Source organism: Perissodus microlepis, chromosome 15 (assembly GCF_051167445.1).
Source record: "Perissodus microlepis isolate ML-2025 ecotype Zambia chromosome 15, ASM5116744v1, whole genome shotgun sequence".
NCBI classification, from domain to species: domain Eukaryota; kingdom Metazoa; phylum Chordata; class Actinopteri; order Cichliformes; family Cichlidae; genus Perissodus; species Perissodus microlepis.
In genome coordinates, this window is record NC_140475.1 from 3,741,860 (window position 1) to 3,758,701 (window position 16,842).

Here is a 16,842-nt window from a genome sequence, read left to right on the forward strand (position 1 = left end):
TACTCTGCACTGTGCATTTAGAGATGCTCTTCTGCCTACCTTGGTTGTAACAAGAGTTGATATACGTTACTTGTTTTTCGTTACCTTCTTATCAGCTAAAGCAGGCCACTTTCCTCCGAGCTCTGACATCATCAAGGCCTTTTCGCTCAGCTGCTGCTCACTGGATATTTTTCTCTTTTTCAGACCATTTTCTATAAAGTCTACAGATGGTTGTGTGTGGAAATCCCAGTAAATCAGTAGTTCCTAAGATACTCAGACCAGACCATTATGCACCTGCAACTTAACTTAAATTGTCATCTTTTGTCCTTTCACAACAAGAACATGCTTCAGCTTATACATTTCCAAAGTTCACAGTATTTATTTTGAGTAAAGACCAGTAAACCGAATTCAGAGTCACAATCAGAAAAATACTTTTCTCTAACGGCTTCATAAACTCCGACCACTGTGACGGGGTTTTATCCTCGGAACAAATTTATGATTGATGCAAAGAGTCGAGATCAGAGCGACTGAAGGCCACTTACAGGACTATCATATCCATGAAAATAAGAGGCAGGGATAAAGTTATATAAGAGGATTGATCCATCTCCACCACACTGGCACTAATCACATTCTGCTACGTTATTAAATTACACAGAGACATTTCAAAAAATACATTCAAAGCAGGTTTGTGGTTTTTCCTGTGTTTTATCTTGGATTGTAGAAAAAAAAGGGCAAATTTCTGTCACATCATAATCCTAATTGGAATAACAGTGTATAATAAGTGCTTTCTTTTACACTCTGGAATTTTCTGGAATTTCAGATGTAATATAATCAGACTGATTAAGAAACCAATACAGATCACACACAGGTATGATGCAAAGGATGAAATCATTAACAAACGTCATTCAAATCCTACCGACGAGGTTTGTCTGACGTTACATTGTTAATGAACACACAAAAAACTAAATGTAACAATTAATCTTGCTTTTTCTTTTACATCCTCGTGCTACCAGTCAGACTGATCCTGTACAGATGCTTGAACAAGCAGTTCGCTTTTTGTAGTTTGCTTTCACATTGCTTGTCGATTCTTTTCCAGGCTCTTTTCAATGTTGTCAATAACCTCCACTGCAGCCTGTGGGATCCTGGTTCCTGGGCCAAAGATGGCGCATACGCCACTCTGGTACAAGAACTCGTAGTCCTGCATTCAAACAGAGGCGTCACACGGTTTATATTCACGGTGTTCAGGCAATGTTGGTAAATGTTTTAATCTTTAAAAAGGCGATGCACTCTTAAAAAACGAAATAGTAATTCAACTTTTATTATCTGGAGCGGGATGGATATTGTCAATTAATTACCACAACTTCAATAATCCTTGAAAGGTAAAAGGATTTAAGTGTTCAGCAAATATTGAGCTAATAGGAAAGGGATGGAAAGAAAGACACTTGAGCATTTATAGCTTATGTTTTTCACCTATCTGTTTAATTTCAAACCTACAATCTTAGACTTACATTTCAGGCTCTAAAAAAGGCGCATTAGGAGATAAAATCCTCTGGAATGCTTTAATTATCCAAAGGAAACCATGCATGGACTGTTTACCTGGGGTGGGATGACACCTCCACAGATGACAAGTATATCTGGCCTGTTGAGTTTTTGGAGTTGCTTGATGAGCTCTGGCACCAGGGTCTTGTGTCCTGCGGCCAGCGTGCTGACCCCGACACAGTGAACGTCTGCATCAACCGCCTGCTGGGCCACCTCCCGGGGGGTCTGTTTAGGAGAAAGAAAGAAGAGGAAAACACACCAACAACTCAGAGTGAGGTGGGCAGGATTTGAGGAAAATAAACATGAATGCAACAGTAATGCTGCTACTGTATTGTACTCAAAATGTCCTTTTTTTTTAAATGTAGAACTGCCAAAATGCCCAAAGATCACTTAATGTGTCTTTTTGTTTTCATGTGTCATATTTTAATAACGATGGAACCTCCAAAGGCTTGCTTTCCCATCTAGAAATGTTATTTTTTAATGAACGTGAAGTCACTCCCAACAGTTTTTAATGAGTGTTTTCTAAATCCTATTTCACAGTCTCATCTCTTAGTTTCAATATTTGATATCGTCTTGATTAATTTTTCCCGTTTTTTTTCAGAAACAGCGTAACACTTGAATATTAATACTTGAGTTCCCTCTGTCTTTTTTTATGAGCTGGGCTAAAAATAACAGCAGTTTAACGCCACGCTTTACTTACCACCACCAGCTGAGCTTAACACCAAGCCCTGTGATCAGTGGTGCGAACTCATGCCAACAAGGTGTGACATAATTAGCTGTAGGGCTCACCCAATTCAAAATGCACACAGACCATGAGATCATCTGGCGAAGCTTAAATAAGCACCTTTAGGTTGTCTGAACTTTTGAACTCAGACTGTCCAACAAAGATGCGGCGATTGCGTCTGTATGACTTCAGCGGCATGTCATTCATTTTTTAAAAGTTATGACAATCGCCAACAGCATGTTTTCAGCTTATATATGCATCTGAAATTCACTTAAAGCTAAAGCAGTATGGAGTCGGGGTTCGTCGCCATTTCTTGATGTAGCTTGTCAGTACTAGCAGTTCCTCACATTACAGAGCATTATGTAGAGAGCAAAACCTTTCTGATTACATAGAAATCTGAGGTGTGAGCATCAGTTGTTATTTTAACTACTCTTTAACACAAAAGAAGACCTTAAATGCCTCGGACACTTCAAATAACAGAAAAACCGCATGTGGCGGGGTGTGGCCTGGGCGCAGCTGCACCTCTCCTTAGACAACCTGGTGGTCTCAGGCTCCCCAAGGAGCACCATATCGATGCCGAACTTAGTGCAGACACCCAATCGACATAGCCTGCTGCAGCTCAGAGCCCTGAGCCTACAGTTTTTGTATTGTATGTATATTAATAACACTTCTCTTCCACTCGAGTGTGACAGCTGCAGTAAGCACTGACAATAACACGGTACCGGTACCGAAACTCAGGAACTTTTACTCGTGCACCATAGAGAGCATCCTGATGGGAAACATCTCAACCTGGTTCGGGAACAGCACCATGCAGGACAGACGAGCTCTACAGAGGGTTGTGCGATCACCTGAGCGCACCATCCGCTCCGAGCTCCCTGACCTGCACTCAATCTACAGCAGGCGGTGCTGGACCAAGGCCAGGAAGATCGTGAAGGACCTCAGCCATCCCAACAACGGACCGTTCTCTCTGTTGAGGTCAGGAAAGCGATTCCGCTCCCTGAAGACCAACACAGAGAGACTGAGGAGGAGCTTCTTCCCGCAGGCGATACGGTCTCTCAATCACACCACCACACAGTACTGACCCACACATATGGTTCTTACACACACACTGGACATTCTGGACTTTGTTTACACTAATTCGATTAGATGCGTGGTCATCTAATCGAATCACTTCATCACTAAATCACTTTAAGCATATTTGCACTGCACAAGACACAAATGTGGATTGCACAACACTGGACATTATATTTCTTCATTTCCATTTAATATTTGTACAGATGCTGTTATTGTATATATATATATTTATATTTCTTCATACATTCTTATATATTTCTATACTGTGTATTTGTGTATTTTGTTGTACAGTTATTTTATTTTCAACTTTAATTTATATATTTTATCTTATTCTTTCCCAGTTAAATTTACCCTTCATTCTAATTTGTTGTTGTGCAGTTATTTCATTTTTAACTTTAATATTTTATTCTATTCCTTCCTAGTTAAATTTACCCTTTTTAATTTTCATATTTATTTCCCATCTTATTCATAGCCTTTTTTTTTCTTTAGGTCACGAGCAGTTGTGTAAGCATTTCACTGCATATCGTACTGTGTATGACTGTGTACGTGACAAATAAAATTTGAATTTGAATTTTGAAACAAATGAACAAAACGAAACAATTCTGATATATATATTATCAGATTGAGGTCATTACAGGCAGTAAAACGTCCTATTTCCTTGGTACAACATTCACCTGAAACAGTGGTCCGATGTCTACATCGAAGCCCAGGTCTGCAAACCCCGTGGCGATAACTTTGGCACCTCTGTCGTGACCATCCTGCCCCATCTTTGCCACCAGCAATCGAGGATTCCTCCCCTCATGCCTCTTGAACTCTGCAACTCTTTGTTTGTTTTTTTATGGGGGGGAAGAAGAATTTTACTTGAATCAGCAAATCGAGAGTCTAGCATGTAAATTATAAAGGTCATGAAATAAATTGTTATTATTTTCTACCTGTTGTTGGCCAGAGTGATCTCTTCATGCTCTCCGAACTCAGTGCGGTAAGCCCCGCTCACCATCCTGGTGCTGGCCTTGTGTTCACCAAACACCTTCTTCATGGCTTCGGTTATCTCACCAACAGAGCATCTGCAGAAAGGAGCAGATTCGAGCGATAAATAATCATTAAGTGCTATTTTAAGATATCCACACTCAATACACTAATAGCCTGTTTTTTAATTATAGCATTACAAATGTTATCATTGTATGCTCATTATAAATTATGGGAGCTCTCGTGTCGTCACTGATCCGCAGAGGGTAATAAAAAAGCAACAGATACGTAATTTTACTGCTAATTTTAAATCAGCTGTTGAAATGTAAATTAGCGAGGCACTTGTGTTTATATGAACAAACATATTGGAAGGAATTTAAATGGTTTTTTAGAGATAACCGGATATGAAGCCGTTATAAGCGTTCCCAGTCAGGCTATCCCCCTGCCTCCAAGGAAATAAGCTGCAATTAGCACGTGAACTCTTCACATAATATTGCACCCAAGTGTTACACAGTTCATTATTACATTCTCACATAAGACCAGAGAGTAAGGTCGATAATGTAACAATAACGTTTAATTTCACATGTGACCGACTTCTTAACCTAATATCAGAGTAACTAATGACTATTAAATAACCTGCTGCAGATTATCAGAACACACCAGTCAGACCCTGGTATTGTAGAAGCTGTAGCACATGAACAGGCTGCAGGTGTGCTGGTGTGTAGAGATGACATTATATATCGATTATATTCTGTGTTTTACGCCTTTTAACCTTCCATTCCTCGTGATTTGGTTTGTCACATAACAGGTTTGGGTATGAAAGGAAAACCGGTGCTAAAAGTTACCCAAAAACAAAAACCCCTTGAAGAAAAAGCACAGAGTGGATTACAGTGTAGTGGTTAATACATTCACACAGGATGGGGGCAGGTGCATTTAATAGCAGTTATCTAATAATAATAATGGATTGCATTTATATAGCGCTTTTCGGGACCCCTCAAAGCGCTTTACAATACCACTATTCATTCACTCTCACATTCACACACTGGTGGAGGCAGCTACAATTGTAGCCACAGCTGCCCTGGGACAGACTGACAGAGGCGAGGCTGCCATATCGCGCCATCGGCCCCTCTGGCCATCACCAGTAGGCGGTAGGTGAAGTGTCTTGCAACAACGACCGAGACTGTCCGAGCTGGGGCTCGAACTGGCAACCTTCCGATTACAAGACAAACACCCAACTCTTGAGCCACGATCGCCCTTCTAGTGCTAGAAAAGGTCACTGTGCTCATTTGAAGGCACTGATTAGGAAACAATTTAGACTGATTAACAAAGGAACAACAGACCAGAATAAAACTGCAGCCTGACTGAGGTTTTGAAGCAGCATTCACGCAGACATAAGACTGATCAAAAGAGCTTTTCTGAGTCAGTTCTGACCTGGCTCTTGATGCCTCCACAGCCAGAGCTAAAAGGTTGCCCTCCCTGGTTCGGGCACACTCCTCAATGGCAGCCAGACACTTCTTGGCTTTCTCAGGGTCACGGCTCTCCCTCACCTAAAGAAAAGGAGGCAATGTGATATAAACATGGCACTTAAATGTTTTAATCCATCATGCTGTTGTTTATACTACTTATACAGGTTTGGGTACTTTTGTTTTTATCATTTATGGAATATTTCAAAACTCAGACTAATGGTATCAAAGCCTGAACTTGAGATTATTATTCATGCTTTTATTTCTTCCCATTCAGACTACTGTAACGGTCTTTTTACTTGTTTTAACAAATCAGCCTTAAACCGTCTTCAGACTGTGCACAATGCTGCAGAACGTCTCTTAACAGGCACCAAGAGAAGATCTCATATTACTCCAGTTTTAGCCTCCCTTCACTGGTTGCCTGTAAGTTTTAGGTTTCATCTTAAAATTGTAGTTCTAACCTTTAGGGCCCTACATGGTCAAGCTCCCCAATATTTATCTGACCTGCTGAAACCGCATTCATCTTCTCGAGCTTTAAGTTCATTAGACCAGAGACTGCTGGTGGTACCGCGCACTCGTTTTAAAACTCGTGGTGATCGGGCCGATCAGGCAGCGGCACCACGGTTGTGTCTTCCACTGTCTCTGCGCTGCACGTTGATTCTTATAAAAAGCAGCTGAAGACATTTTTATTTAGAAAAGCATTTGATTAATTTCTTCTTAGGTTGTTTTTATTGTTTTACATTGCTGTTTTATTTACTGTTACATTGTTTTATATTTCCATTTCTTGTGTAGTAAAGCACTTTGTGCTTTTTATCTGTGAAAGCGCTATATAAATAAATGTTACTTACTTTTTACTTACTTTTGTGTGCGGAAAATCGTGAGGAATTTTTATATTCATCACTTGGTTATGTCAGCAAACTGGGATCATATGTAGAAAAGTACATTTTGCAGATAGCTCAGTGTCTCACAATGTGTAACTATCCTAAATAAAGCTGTAGGGTCTGAACCCAACAAATGAGTTTATTGTATTCAGTACAAACGTTTTTGAGTCTTCTCCCAAATACCTAAATGAAGTGCAAAATAAGTTTTTAAGCAGTAACTGCAAAGAAAAAAATATATATATTTAATACAAATTAATATATATATATATTTTTTTTTTTTTAATGTGAGAGAAAGTTCAATAAACACTCAATGTTCAAAGGAAAATAGATTTTTATTTCTCACATTTCATGTTTCAGGCTTTAAAGGGCAAACCTTATAATATAAAGTGTTTTGAATGACCATTGCTGTTTTGGAACTGTGAAATTAAAAAACCATTAGAAGATTAGAAAGCCTTGATGTTTCCCAAACTCTGCAAACCGTTTTTTCCAGTTTAAAGAAAAAAACTCCTGTGCCGATTAAAAGGCGCATGTGTCTTTGAAAGGTGTATATTACACCTGTCATACTGCCAATTCATCAAGCTGTTAACTGTACCACTGACCTTTTTCAGTTTTTCAATCTGCTTCTGGCGCACAGCAGTGTTATCTATGGCCAGGACCTCCACCGTCTCCTCCTTCTCCAGACGGTACTTGTTCACACCAACAATAACTTCTGAGCCTGAAACATTCAGGAGAATGACAGAGGATAAATGACAGACACAAAGGAAGTAAATGGTAAGTTATTAAGGGGATGATGAGAAGAAATGAAGATCATTATGACGCATCTGGTGAGAAAGGTTATCCTTTTAAATATACAACCTCAAATACATGTAAACTGCGACACTGCAGCATTTGATAAAAAATATTAGCTCATTTCGAATGTTATGGCAGCAACACATCTCTAAAAAGTTGGGACACGGCCATGTTTACTGCTGCGTAGCATCCCCTCTTCTTTTAACGACAGTCTGTAAACGGAGGAGACGAGCAGCTGGAGAGAACTGTTGTCCTGTTTATGTCTGATGGAGGATTCTAGCTGCTCAACAGTCCTGGGTCTGCTTTGTTGTATTTTTTTAGTTTCATGATATTTCAAATGTTTTCAACTGATGAATTTAGCACGAAGTCACACAGTTGTGAAAGACACTGTATGCCGTTTGGCATCATCTTGCTGAAATATGAAAGGCCTTCCCTGAAAAAGAAATACATCTGGATGGAGTAAGTGCTGCTCTAAAACCTGTTTTATACCTTTCAGCACTCACGGCATCTTTTCAGATCTTCAAGTTGCCAATAAATAGTCCCTCTCCTTTTTATTACAGAGGACACAGCCTCAGTGTTTTCCAAAAAGAAGTTCAAACTTCAGTTCATTCAATCACACACCAGTTTTCCACTTTTCCTCACTGTGGCTCAGAGAATATTCAGAGACAGTGTGTCTGTGAAGGTTCTCAGTCATCCAGGTCATCGTAGTCAAAGGAGCTTGCAAAGAAAAGCGTCTGGACTTCTTTAAGTTACTTGAAGACGTTTCACCTCTCATCCGAGAAGCTTCTTCAGTTCTAAGGTCAAATGGTGGATAGGTTTAAATCTGGGACTCTCCACCATTTGACCTTAGAACTGAAGAAGCTTCTCGGATGAGAGGTGAAACGTCTTCAAGCAACTTAACCCTGGAGAACCCATGGGGTCAGATCCGACCCCATGGGTTTACTAGGGAAACCATGGGGTCAAATTTGACCCCATGGTTTCTCCAGGGTTAAAGAAGTCCAGACGCTTTTCTTTGCAAGCTCCTTTGACTTCAGAGACAGTGATTTCTGCAAGTGCTGCACTGATTTTTGAGTGACAGAATCATGTCTGTTTTGTGTCACAGGCACACAGACTTGATTTTCATCCTGTCCCTATCGCACAGATATTTCTCCAGATTCTCAGAATCATTTGATGATATTACGTTCTGTAGATCATGTAATTATTCTAAAAATATCTAATCAGTTTTGGGAGATTGATGAACATCTGCCTGTCTAAGATGCTCTTTTTATACCCGATCATGTTAGTGGCATGTTGCCAGTTAACCTAGATAGTTACAAAATGACACTTTTCCAGCCTTTCGTTGCCACCATCCCAACTTTTTTTCAGACATGTTTTAAAATGAGCTAATACTCTTTATAAAATATAAAATCAGTTGAAACATCTGATGTTTTCTATGTTCTATTGTGAATAAAATATGGGTTTTAGAGATTTGCTAACCACTTCTTTCTGTATTCACATTGAAACGACATCCCCTTTTTTCTCTTTGAATTGGGATGTAAATTCTCCGTTTCACTGCAGCACAGGCAGAGGGCAGGTTAAATGTTAGGACTGCTTTAAGTAATTAAAGTCAGGAGGGAGGTTAAAGAAAGAGAGGCTTTAAGGCCTTATAAAGAAGTCACCTTTATGCAGTACCTGAGTCAATGCGGGCCTGTCTACGAGCAGCACATTCCTCAATACGGAGCTTTGGAATTCCCTCGGCTACCGCTTTGGCCATGCCTCCCATCTCTTCGATGTCTTTAATAAACTATAAAAAGAAAAAGACCGGCTATAAAAGAATCTCTTTATGATTATGGGTTGCTGTTCTAAAGCTACAGCAAGAGCACTTGGAGCAAAGGAGAAATAAAGCCTGCATAATACAAGATTCAGGTCAAAAATGGATCGGAGGAAAGGGTTAATCGATAATGAATTCACCGCTCTGGTTACTGCCTTTGGCCCTGCGACCAACCTTCAAAGCAGTGTTATAGACATCATCTGTGAGAGCCTCCATCATGTGCGAGCCTCCCCAAGGATCTGCAACTTTGGGGATGCCCGACTCCTCCTGGATGATGATCTGAGTGTTCCTGGCGATGCGAGCGCTTTTCACGGTGGGCAAGCCCAGAGCTTCATCGAAAGAGTTGGTGTGCAGCGACTGGGTCCCCCCAAACACAGCGGCCATGGCTTCAATCACCGTGCGGATCACATTGTTGTATGGATCCTGAGAGCGGTCACATGGCACATTAATACTGATTAATTCATTTACAATTTTACATTTCTGTCTTTATTTGCAGATTTCGAAATCTAACAATTCGGGATCTCAAAGTTGGCCAATTATCTCCTCGTACTGTGAGAGCATCACTAAAACAATTCATACTTACTTGTTCAGTGAGAGACCAGCCTGAGGTCTGGCAGTGTGTGCGCAGGAGGAGAGACTTGGCATTCTTGGGCTGGAAATTGTCTTTAATGAGCGTAGCCCATAACCTCCTGGCTGCCCTCAGCTTGGCAATTTCCATGTAGAAATTCATCCCGATGCCCCAGAAGAACGACAGCCTGAAAAGAAAAACACAAAAATGTCAAAAGAGAGGTTTGTTAAAAATTACAAGTGACACACCAGCGTAGAATTTAGTGTTTTCTATACAGAAAAAGAAAAGAAAAAGAGCTTGGCCTTGGTGCCTTATTATGGATTATATAAATCTCACTAAGCAGCCAGATAATAACTGTCACATAAACCACCGGTATGTGGTACAAGTTAGCTAAAGATCAGATCAATCAGATCGTTGTTTGGGATATAACCTTTCTTCCCTTCCTGTTATTTGCCATCCTTATCCAGCACTTTCCAAATCAAGAGGGTACATCATCCAAAATCAACTGCAGACCGCGCCAAATAATAACTATCTGAATAATTACAATTTTATATCCAACCTAATTCAACTGCCTGATCTGTCTCAGTCTGACATTTATGAAAAGCACAGCCCCGGCAATAAATTGGCGAAGCTACTATTTCAATTGATTTTGGCACACTGCAAATATCCTGGCATCAGTGTGCACGTCAGCTGCTAAGTAGCAATTACAGGAAAGACATGGAAAGGTTTTTCATCACATATTTGGGTCATTCATTGCAAGTTCATCAAATGCCTCCAACCCCAGATTTGTGTCAAAAAATGGGAAAGATAGGCTTCTTAATAGGAATTAGGTTCCCTACAGTGATTAGTCTTCTCAAGAAATAAAATACAGTTCCGAGCAAAACTCTTTTTATATATATTTTACCTACAAGGAGCAACTTTGTCATTTTTTGTAATGTTTTTGAGCAATAGTTCTCCAGAATTCCTGAAGATTTGGGACATTTGGTTGCTTTTTCACATATTTTCAGTCCAGTGCTTTTACCTGACCATTTTCAGAGGAATTTTTTAGTTTGTTAAGCCGCTTAACACCAACCTATGAATCATTCAAACGTAAAAAGGCACCTAACTCAAGTGATGAACCTGTGTTAAGTCTACACATAACAGGCAAAGGACCAATTTTTAATAGTCTCTTTAGGCCCTTTGTTCTCAGCAGCCTGTCACAAAAAACAACATCCCCAGTTCAAGCTTGTTAGAGCTGTATGAACTCTGCTTTAACCTCACAGACATTTATGTTTGCACGTTTCAATAAACTGCTGCACATATTTCCCATCTTTCTAGCAAAATATGCTGAAATAAGAAGGGCTCGAGGTTAGCTCCAGACTTTTTATTTATATTTTTCAAGTGTAAATGTTTAAGTTGCGATGGTGCTCAGCACACACCCTTTATTCTACACCAGAAGAAAAACTGCTGGACTGTGAGGGTGCATAAATAAAAACACACATAAATATGATTCATACCTGATACATGAGAGAGAAAACTATCATGAATTTTTGATAGATTCTGGAAAAAAGAGCTAAATGCTCTAAATGTGTCTAAATGGCAGAGGTGGAAAGAGTACTAAAATATTTTACTCAAGTAAAAGTACTATTACTTTGCTGAAATTTTACTCAAGTACAAGTAAAATTACCTGTCTAAAAATTTACTCAAGTAAAAGTAAAAAGTAGCTCATTTAAAATTTACTCAGAGTAAAAGTTACATAGTTCCTTTTTTGTCAGCAGGAGGACAGCCTCTTCTGAGTAGTGCAAAAAAGACAATGGGATAAATCTCAAAGTAGTTGTTTTTTAATTAAAAGAAAAACTTTACAAATTAAAGCGCAGTGGCAGTTAAACTGCAAGTCTATACATCAAAATGGATAATGGTCACCAAACCAACCAACCAAACTGTCAAAACCATATAATTCTTTTACATGAGAATGTGTTTTAAACTGTCAAATAAGAGAACAAGTACTGAATTGAGCTGTACGGCAGCTGCTATAAAAATGTGTTTTAATTTTTTAAACTTGGCCCTGCTCTGTTAATTTTGAGGAGCAATTCAATTCAATTCAATTCAATAAAACTTTATTGATCCTGAAGGTTGACCCCGAAGGAAATTGGGTTAAGGCTGCCGACCTTTCCCAGCGCCATCTTACCCTTCTGACCATACATACATTACACAAACATCACATGGGGAAGACAGGTCAGAGAGGTATAACGATGGAAAATGCACAACATGAGGAAAGATAAGGAGAAAAAATAACTCCCCCCAGACTGAGCTCCAACTGGGAGATCAGTTTGAGAACAGAAAAAAACACCTCTGCACATAGCACGTGTGAACATATGTGGGTTAAGTAAGAAAGTAGCCGCTTCTGTCTTCTGTCTAATTTAACTATTTTTTTAAAATAAATTATTATTATTAACAAACAGGAAAAATGTAAGTAAACACATTTTCTTTTGGCAATTTACCAATCGAGTAAAAAAAATTTAAGTTGCGTGGACAACAACGTGCCCAATAACAGCTTATGTCTTAACTTAATGTGATTAACTTGAGCACAGCCTTTTTGCTAAAATAAATGTACAAGTTTCATTTAACTTACCTCTACATGCTTGCGCAGGTTTGATGTGGAATTTCTAAAAGCTGCTAACTCGGCCTCTCTGGGCAAACACAGCTTACACTGCATAATAAAGCTGTTGCCTTTCTTGCACTTGAAGCCGAAATGGTCCCTTAAATACGGCCAGGGGTTCACATCCGTTTCTTCGAGTTCAGAGTCAGCAGAATTCGACGGGGTTTCTTTTTTCGCTGGATCCGTACCACCGATGTCAGACTCCATCTTTATCGTGACCCAACGCCAATTTGTTCTACTACCCATCATTCCCTGCAGTATTTCCGAAGCACAATGTTGGAGGGTTTTTTTGTTTGTTCTTTTAATTTACTCAGTAACGGGTGTGATTGAAAATGTAGTGAAGTACAATACTTTTTAAAAAATATACTTAAGTAAAAGTAAAATTACCGACTTGAAAAATGACTTTAAAAAGTACAAATACACAAAATAAACTACTCAATTACAGTAACGCAAGTAAATGTAATTCGTTACTTTCCACCTTTGCTAAATGGACACATTTAGACAAGCTAATATATTGGTTCGATCCTGGGTTTAATTTGCTGGAGCAGCAATTGACTGGTAACCTGCACCGGTAGTAGATGGATTCCTCACAGTGGAATTATTTAGTTTAAATATTTTAAGCCTTTTCTAAACATGTCTTGTAACCTAACAAACTTATCTGGAGGCTCACTGGAGCTGTTTCAATACTGGCATAATGACACCACAACCTTAAATATAAAGACCACCAGACTCCAGATGTGAAATGTTTAAACAGCTTTTACAAAACAATAAGGTTCCAATCATTGGCACCCCTGTGACTGAATCTATATATTTGAAAATGTATTAAATATAGAGGAATACCTACCTTTTATTTACTTTTTATCTCATTTAATTTACAAAAATAACTTTGTAGCACCTCTGTTAATATTGTCAAATGAATGTGATGTAGTTATTTTTTAGCATGACTGAACTTTTTAGCAAAACATGTAATTTGTGCAATTCCAAGAAAAACTTGATTTGTTTTTTTTCCTTCTTTTTGTGGTAAATTGCGGCGGAAATGATGAGCATGCAATACCTGCATGTTTGTTTTCGATAATAGTTAAAGATTTATGGTTAATTGGCTTTACTTTTATGGTGATTCACAGTAATTTAATGGTTTGATATAAAAAGATTTGTTTACTGGTTAAATGTGCATCATCACTGTCATTGTGCATTAATGTAAGTTTTGACATTTACTGAGCGTCTTATTCATTCACCAACATCACAACTGTCATTTGTTGATATTGTGACCATAACTGGCAGCAATCCTGAAGGCATTTGTGACGTGTTATATCATAGATTTCTCAGAAATATAAACTATTATTAAATAACATTATTATTAAAACACTTTGTCAACTTTTACCTTGGAGCAAATTCATCTATGGTTAACCCTGCTTTCAGTCCAGTGCGGCAGTACTCCAGGCCGTTAGCAATGGTGTAGGCTACTTCCAAGATGGCATCGGCGCCGGCCTCCTGAAGATGGTAGCCACTGATGGATATGGAGTTGAACTTAGGCATGTGCTGTGAACATGACCGTGGTAGCAAATCAGTTACACTGTGTTCAACAGCACCGGAAAAAAGGTTTCATTAAACCTGTGCTAGTACATACCTTAGAGGTATATGCAAAGATGTCTGCAATGGCGTGCATGGAAGGTTCCGGGGGGAAAATATAGGTGTTGCGCACCATAAATTCCTTCAAAATATCATTTTGAATCGTGCCAGTTAGTTTCTCTTTTGGAACGCCCTGCTCCTCTCCGGTGACAATAAACATTGCCAACACAGGGATAACTGCTCCATTCATAGTCATTGAAACAGACATCTTCTCCAATGGGATTCCATCAAAGAGCAACTTCATGTCCTCAACTGTATCTATAGCCACTCCAGCCATGCCCACATCTCCGTGGACCCTGGGGTTGTCCGAGTCATAACCACGGTGTGTTGGGAGGTCAAAGGCCACAGAAAGACCCTGCTGACCAGCTGAAACGAGAGGGTCAAAGAGTAGCGTAATAATTATTTCAATGCAAGCTTGGCAGAAATGTGAAAAACTTAGACCACAACAAAACCTACCCTTTATGTTGTCTTTATAGAACTTATTGCTCTCCTCAACAGTGCTGAATCCGGCATACTGCCTGATAGTCCAAGGTCTGTATGTGTACATGGTGGGATAGGGCCCTCTAGTGTAAGGAAACACTCCTGGCAGTTCATCAGCAACATCTTTTGAGTCTGTTTTGGTGTACATGGGCTTGATGTTAATCCCCTCAGGAGTGTGCCAGATCAGATCTTCTGGGTTCTTCCCCTTCAGCTGTTTCTTAGCCAGACCGGCCCATTCAGAATGCAGCTCAGCACGGTCCTGACAGGGTACTGAAGTATGGATCAGAGAGCAGTGTGTGAGGGATGAGGAGACTGAAGTTCTAACCAGGTGCCGGGCAGCCATCGCTGCACATGCCCTCTGTGCGGTCAGCATGCTTACTGTTGGCTTAATCACTCACACATGGAAAAACCTGGAGGCAGAAGAGAAAAAGCTGCTCAAATCAGCAGTTGTAGTAAGTTGGAACAATCTGGCGATTTCCAGTTAATGACTAATTAAATCTGTTTGACAGTTTAATACAAAACACAGCAGCAAGTGTCACTTGATAAACTAGAAATTTAAAGCTTACATGCAATGTTCTAATTTACTTTGGAAGATATTTTGCATGCATTGCTAGAGTTGCCTGTTTCATATCCTAAAGTGTTTTTGAAAGCAAATTAAATGATAATAAATCCATGTACTCAAACTTTATAGCAGAATGTAAGTGCAGGTTAGGCAGTCTGCAGTGATGTGGTTAAGTTTACAGAGATGGGCCGTGTTGGACGGTTGCAGGGCAGACCGAGGTATTGTGGTCACGGCTAGGTTTGGTCCTGGGTACCAGCAGAGACATTTACAAGAGAGAGATATGGCACCCAGTTCTAAAAAATGTAATTTATAACATCATTTATATTTTAGATTGAAAGTTATTGGTAGAAGCATACCTACCAGAGGAGAAGCTTTTAAAATCTTATGTGTGCAAAGTTTGCAAACTTTTATGCAGATTGAATCAGATTTGACTGAATATTCTGCACATCAAATTTTTATGGTTTGTTGACCTTTAAAATGCATTTCAATGTGACTAAATCAACTTAAGTAACACCTGCTCTTTGGTGTCGTATTTTAACTAACTGATAAAAAATTAAAAGAGAAGATGCTAAGTAGTTATTAGTATAGTGGTAAAGAAACAAACTGAATAAATACATGACTAAATCACACTTTATCAAATTACAAAACCACGCGCTGTTTAAGTCGCTGTGGTGGAATAAAACTACAGACTTATATGAGAGCAATATGCAAAAAAAAAAATACTAGACTCGTTGCTAAGCTAAGTCAGCTAGCCGTAAAACGTTACCGAGCTGCACTCGTTTGCAATGGCGTAAACGTAAAAGCAAAACAGTGGTATACAACACGAGGCATATTGGTGCCTCGCGTGTTTAACAGTGAGTATTTTCAGAGATATTACAACAGAAATCTGACCTTGTCGTTTGTTTTCTTGTTCAGACTGATGACAGGCGTGTGTGCCTGTAGCCAATGGAGTTTGACAACAGAGACAGTCAGCCAATCGGTTGCGAGAATCAACTACAGTACCCTTTGACCTATTACACCGGAAACACATGTTACAGCAAAGATATTTGACTGTCGTAGAGATGAGCGACACAAACAGTTGTTAGTGTATGTCTATATTTCAATTGCTTTATTGGGTTATTCAGCTATTGATGTCGTTTCAGTTGTAGTAAACAATTAGTACAGTTACCTTCATGCGATTGAAACACATTTTTTTATAATGACCACCCTTATCCCCTGTTTTGTCGAAGCTAAGACTGAGAATTCATGTTTATTATTATTATTATTATTATTATTATTATGAGAGATTTCAGGAAAATTCAAGGTGATAAAAACAGACGTGCAATGACTGCATATAATTCAAACCCATAGTTAAATAAAAATGGTAACAACATATCACGTTTTGAAACTGAGATAAAATACATGGACAAATCAGATTATGATGTATCTCCATATTAGTTCATCCGAAAAATGCTAGATGGGGTTGAATTCTCCCACAACATACTTAACTAACCACACCTTTATGGATCTTGGTTTGTGCATTGCGGCAGTCATGCTGGGACAGAAAAAGACCCTCCCAAAACTGGTCCCAGAAAGTTGAAACATCTGTATTCATCTTAATTTCTGGCCTGATGACCATTAAATACAGGTTTTAAAGGCCTTCTCCCCTGTATACAGATTTCTTGGCACACCAAGGACCTTTTTCTTGCAAAGAAATTTTATCCTTAAATGGAATAAGTATTAGTTTACATGTGTTTCTTG

At 39.1% G+C, this 16,842-nt stretch overlaps 1 protein-coding gene across 1 annotated transcript; it reads right to left on the reverse strand.

The window, feature by feature from the left end:
• Window positions 1–338: 338 nt before the first annotated feature.
• Window positions 339–16,094, reverse strand: mmut (methylmalonyl CoA mutase). Its single transcript, XM_084953307.1, has 13 exons — window positions 15,994–16,094; window positions 14,517–14,950; window positions 14,059–14,426; window positions 13,813–13,970; window positions 9,809–9,980; window positions 9,400–9,648; window positions 9,087–9,198; window positions 7,226–7,341; window positions 5,714–5,829; window positions 4,249–4,380; window positions 3,991–4,138; window positions 1,576–1,743; window positions 339–1,177 (listed from the first exon to the last, which is right to left on the reverse strand). Exons 2-13 carry the CDS (start codon window positions 14,911–14,913, stop codon window positions 1,049–1,051), a joined length of 2,265 nt encoding a protein of 754 aa, XP_084809433.1. The 5' UTR covers window positions 14,914–14,950; window positions 15,994–16,094; the 3' UTR covers window positions 339–1,048.
• Between the last annotated feature and the right edge of the window lie 748 nt (window positions 16,095–16,842).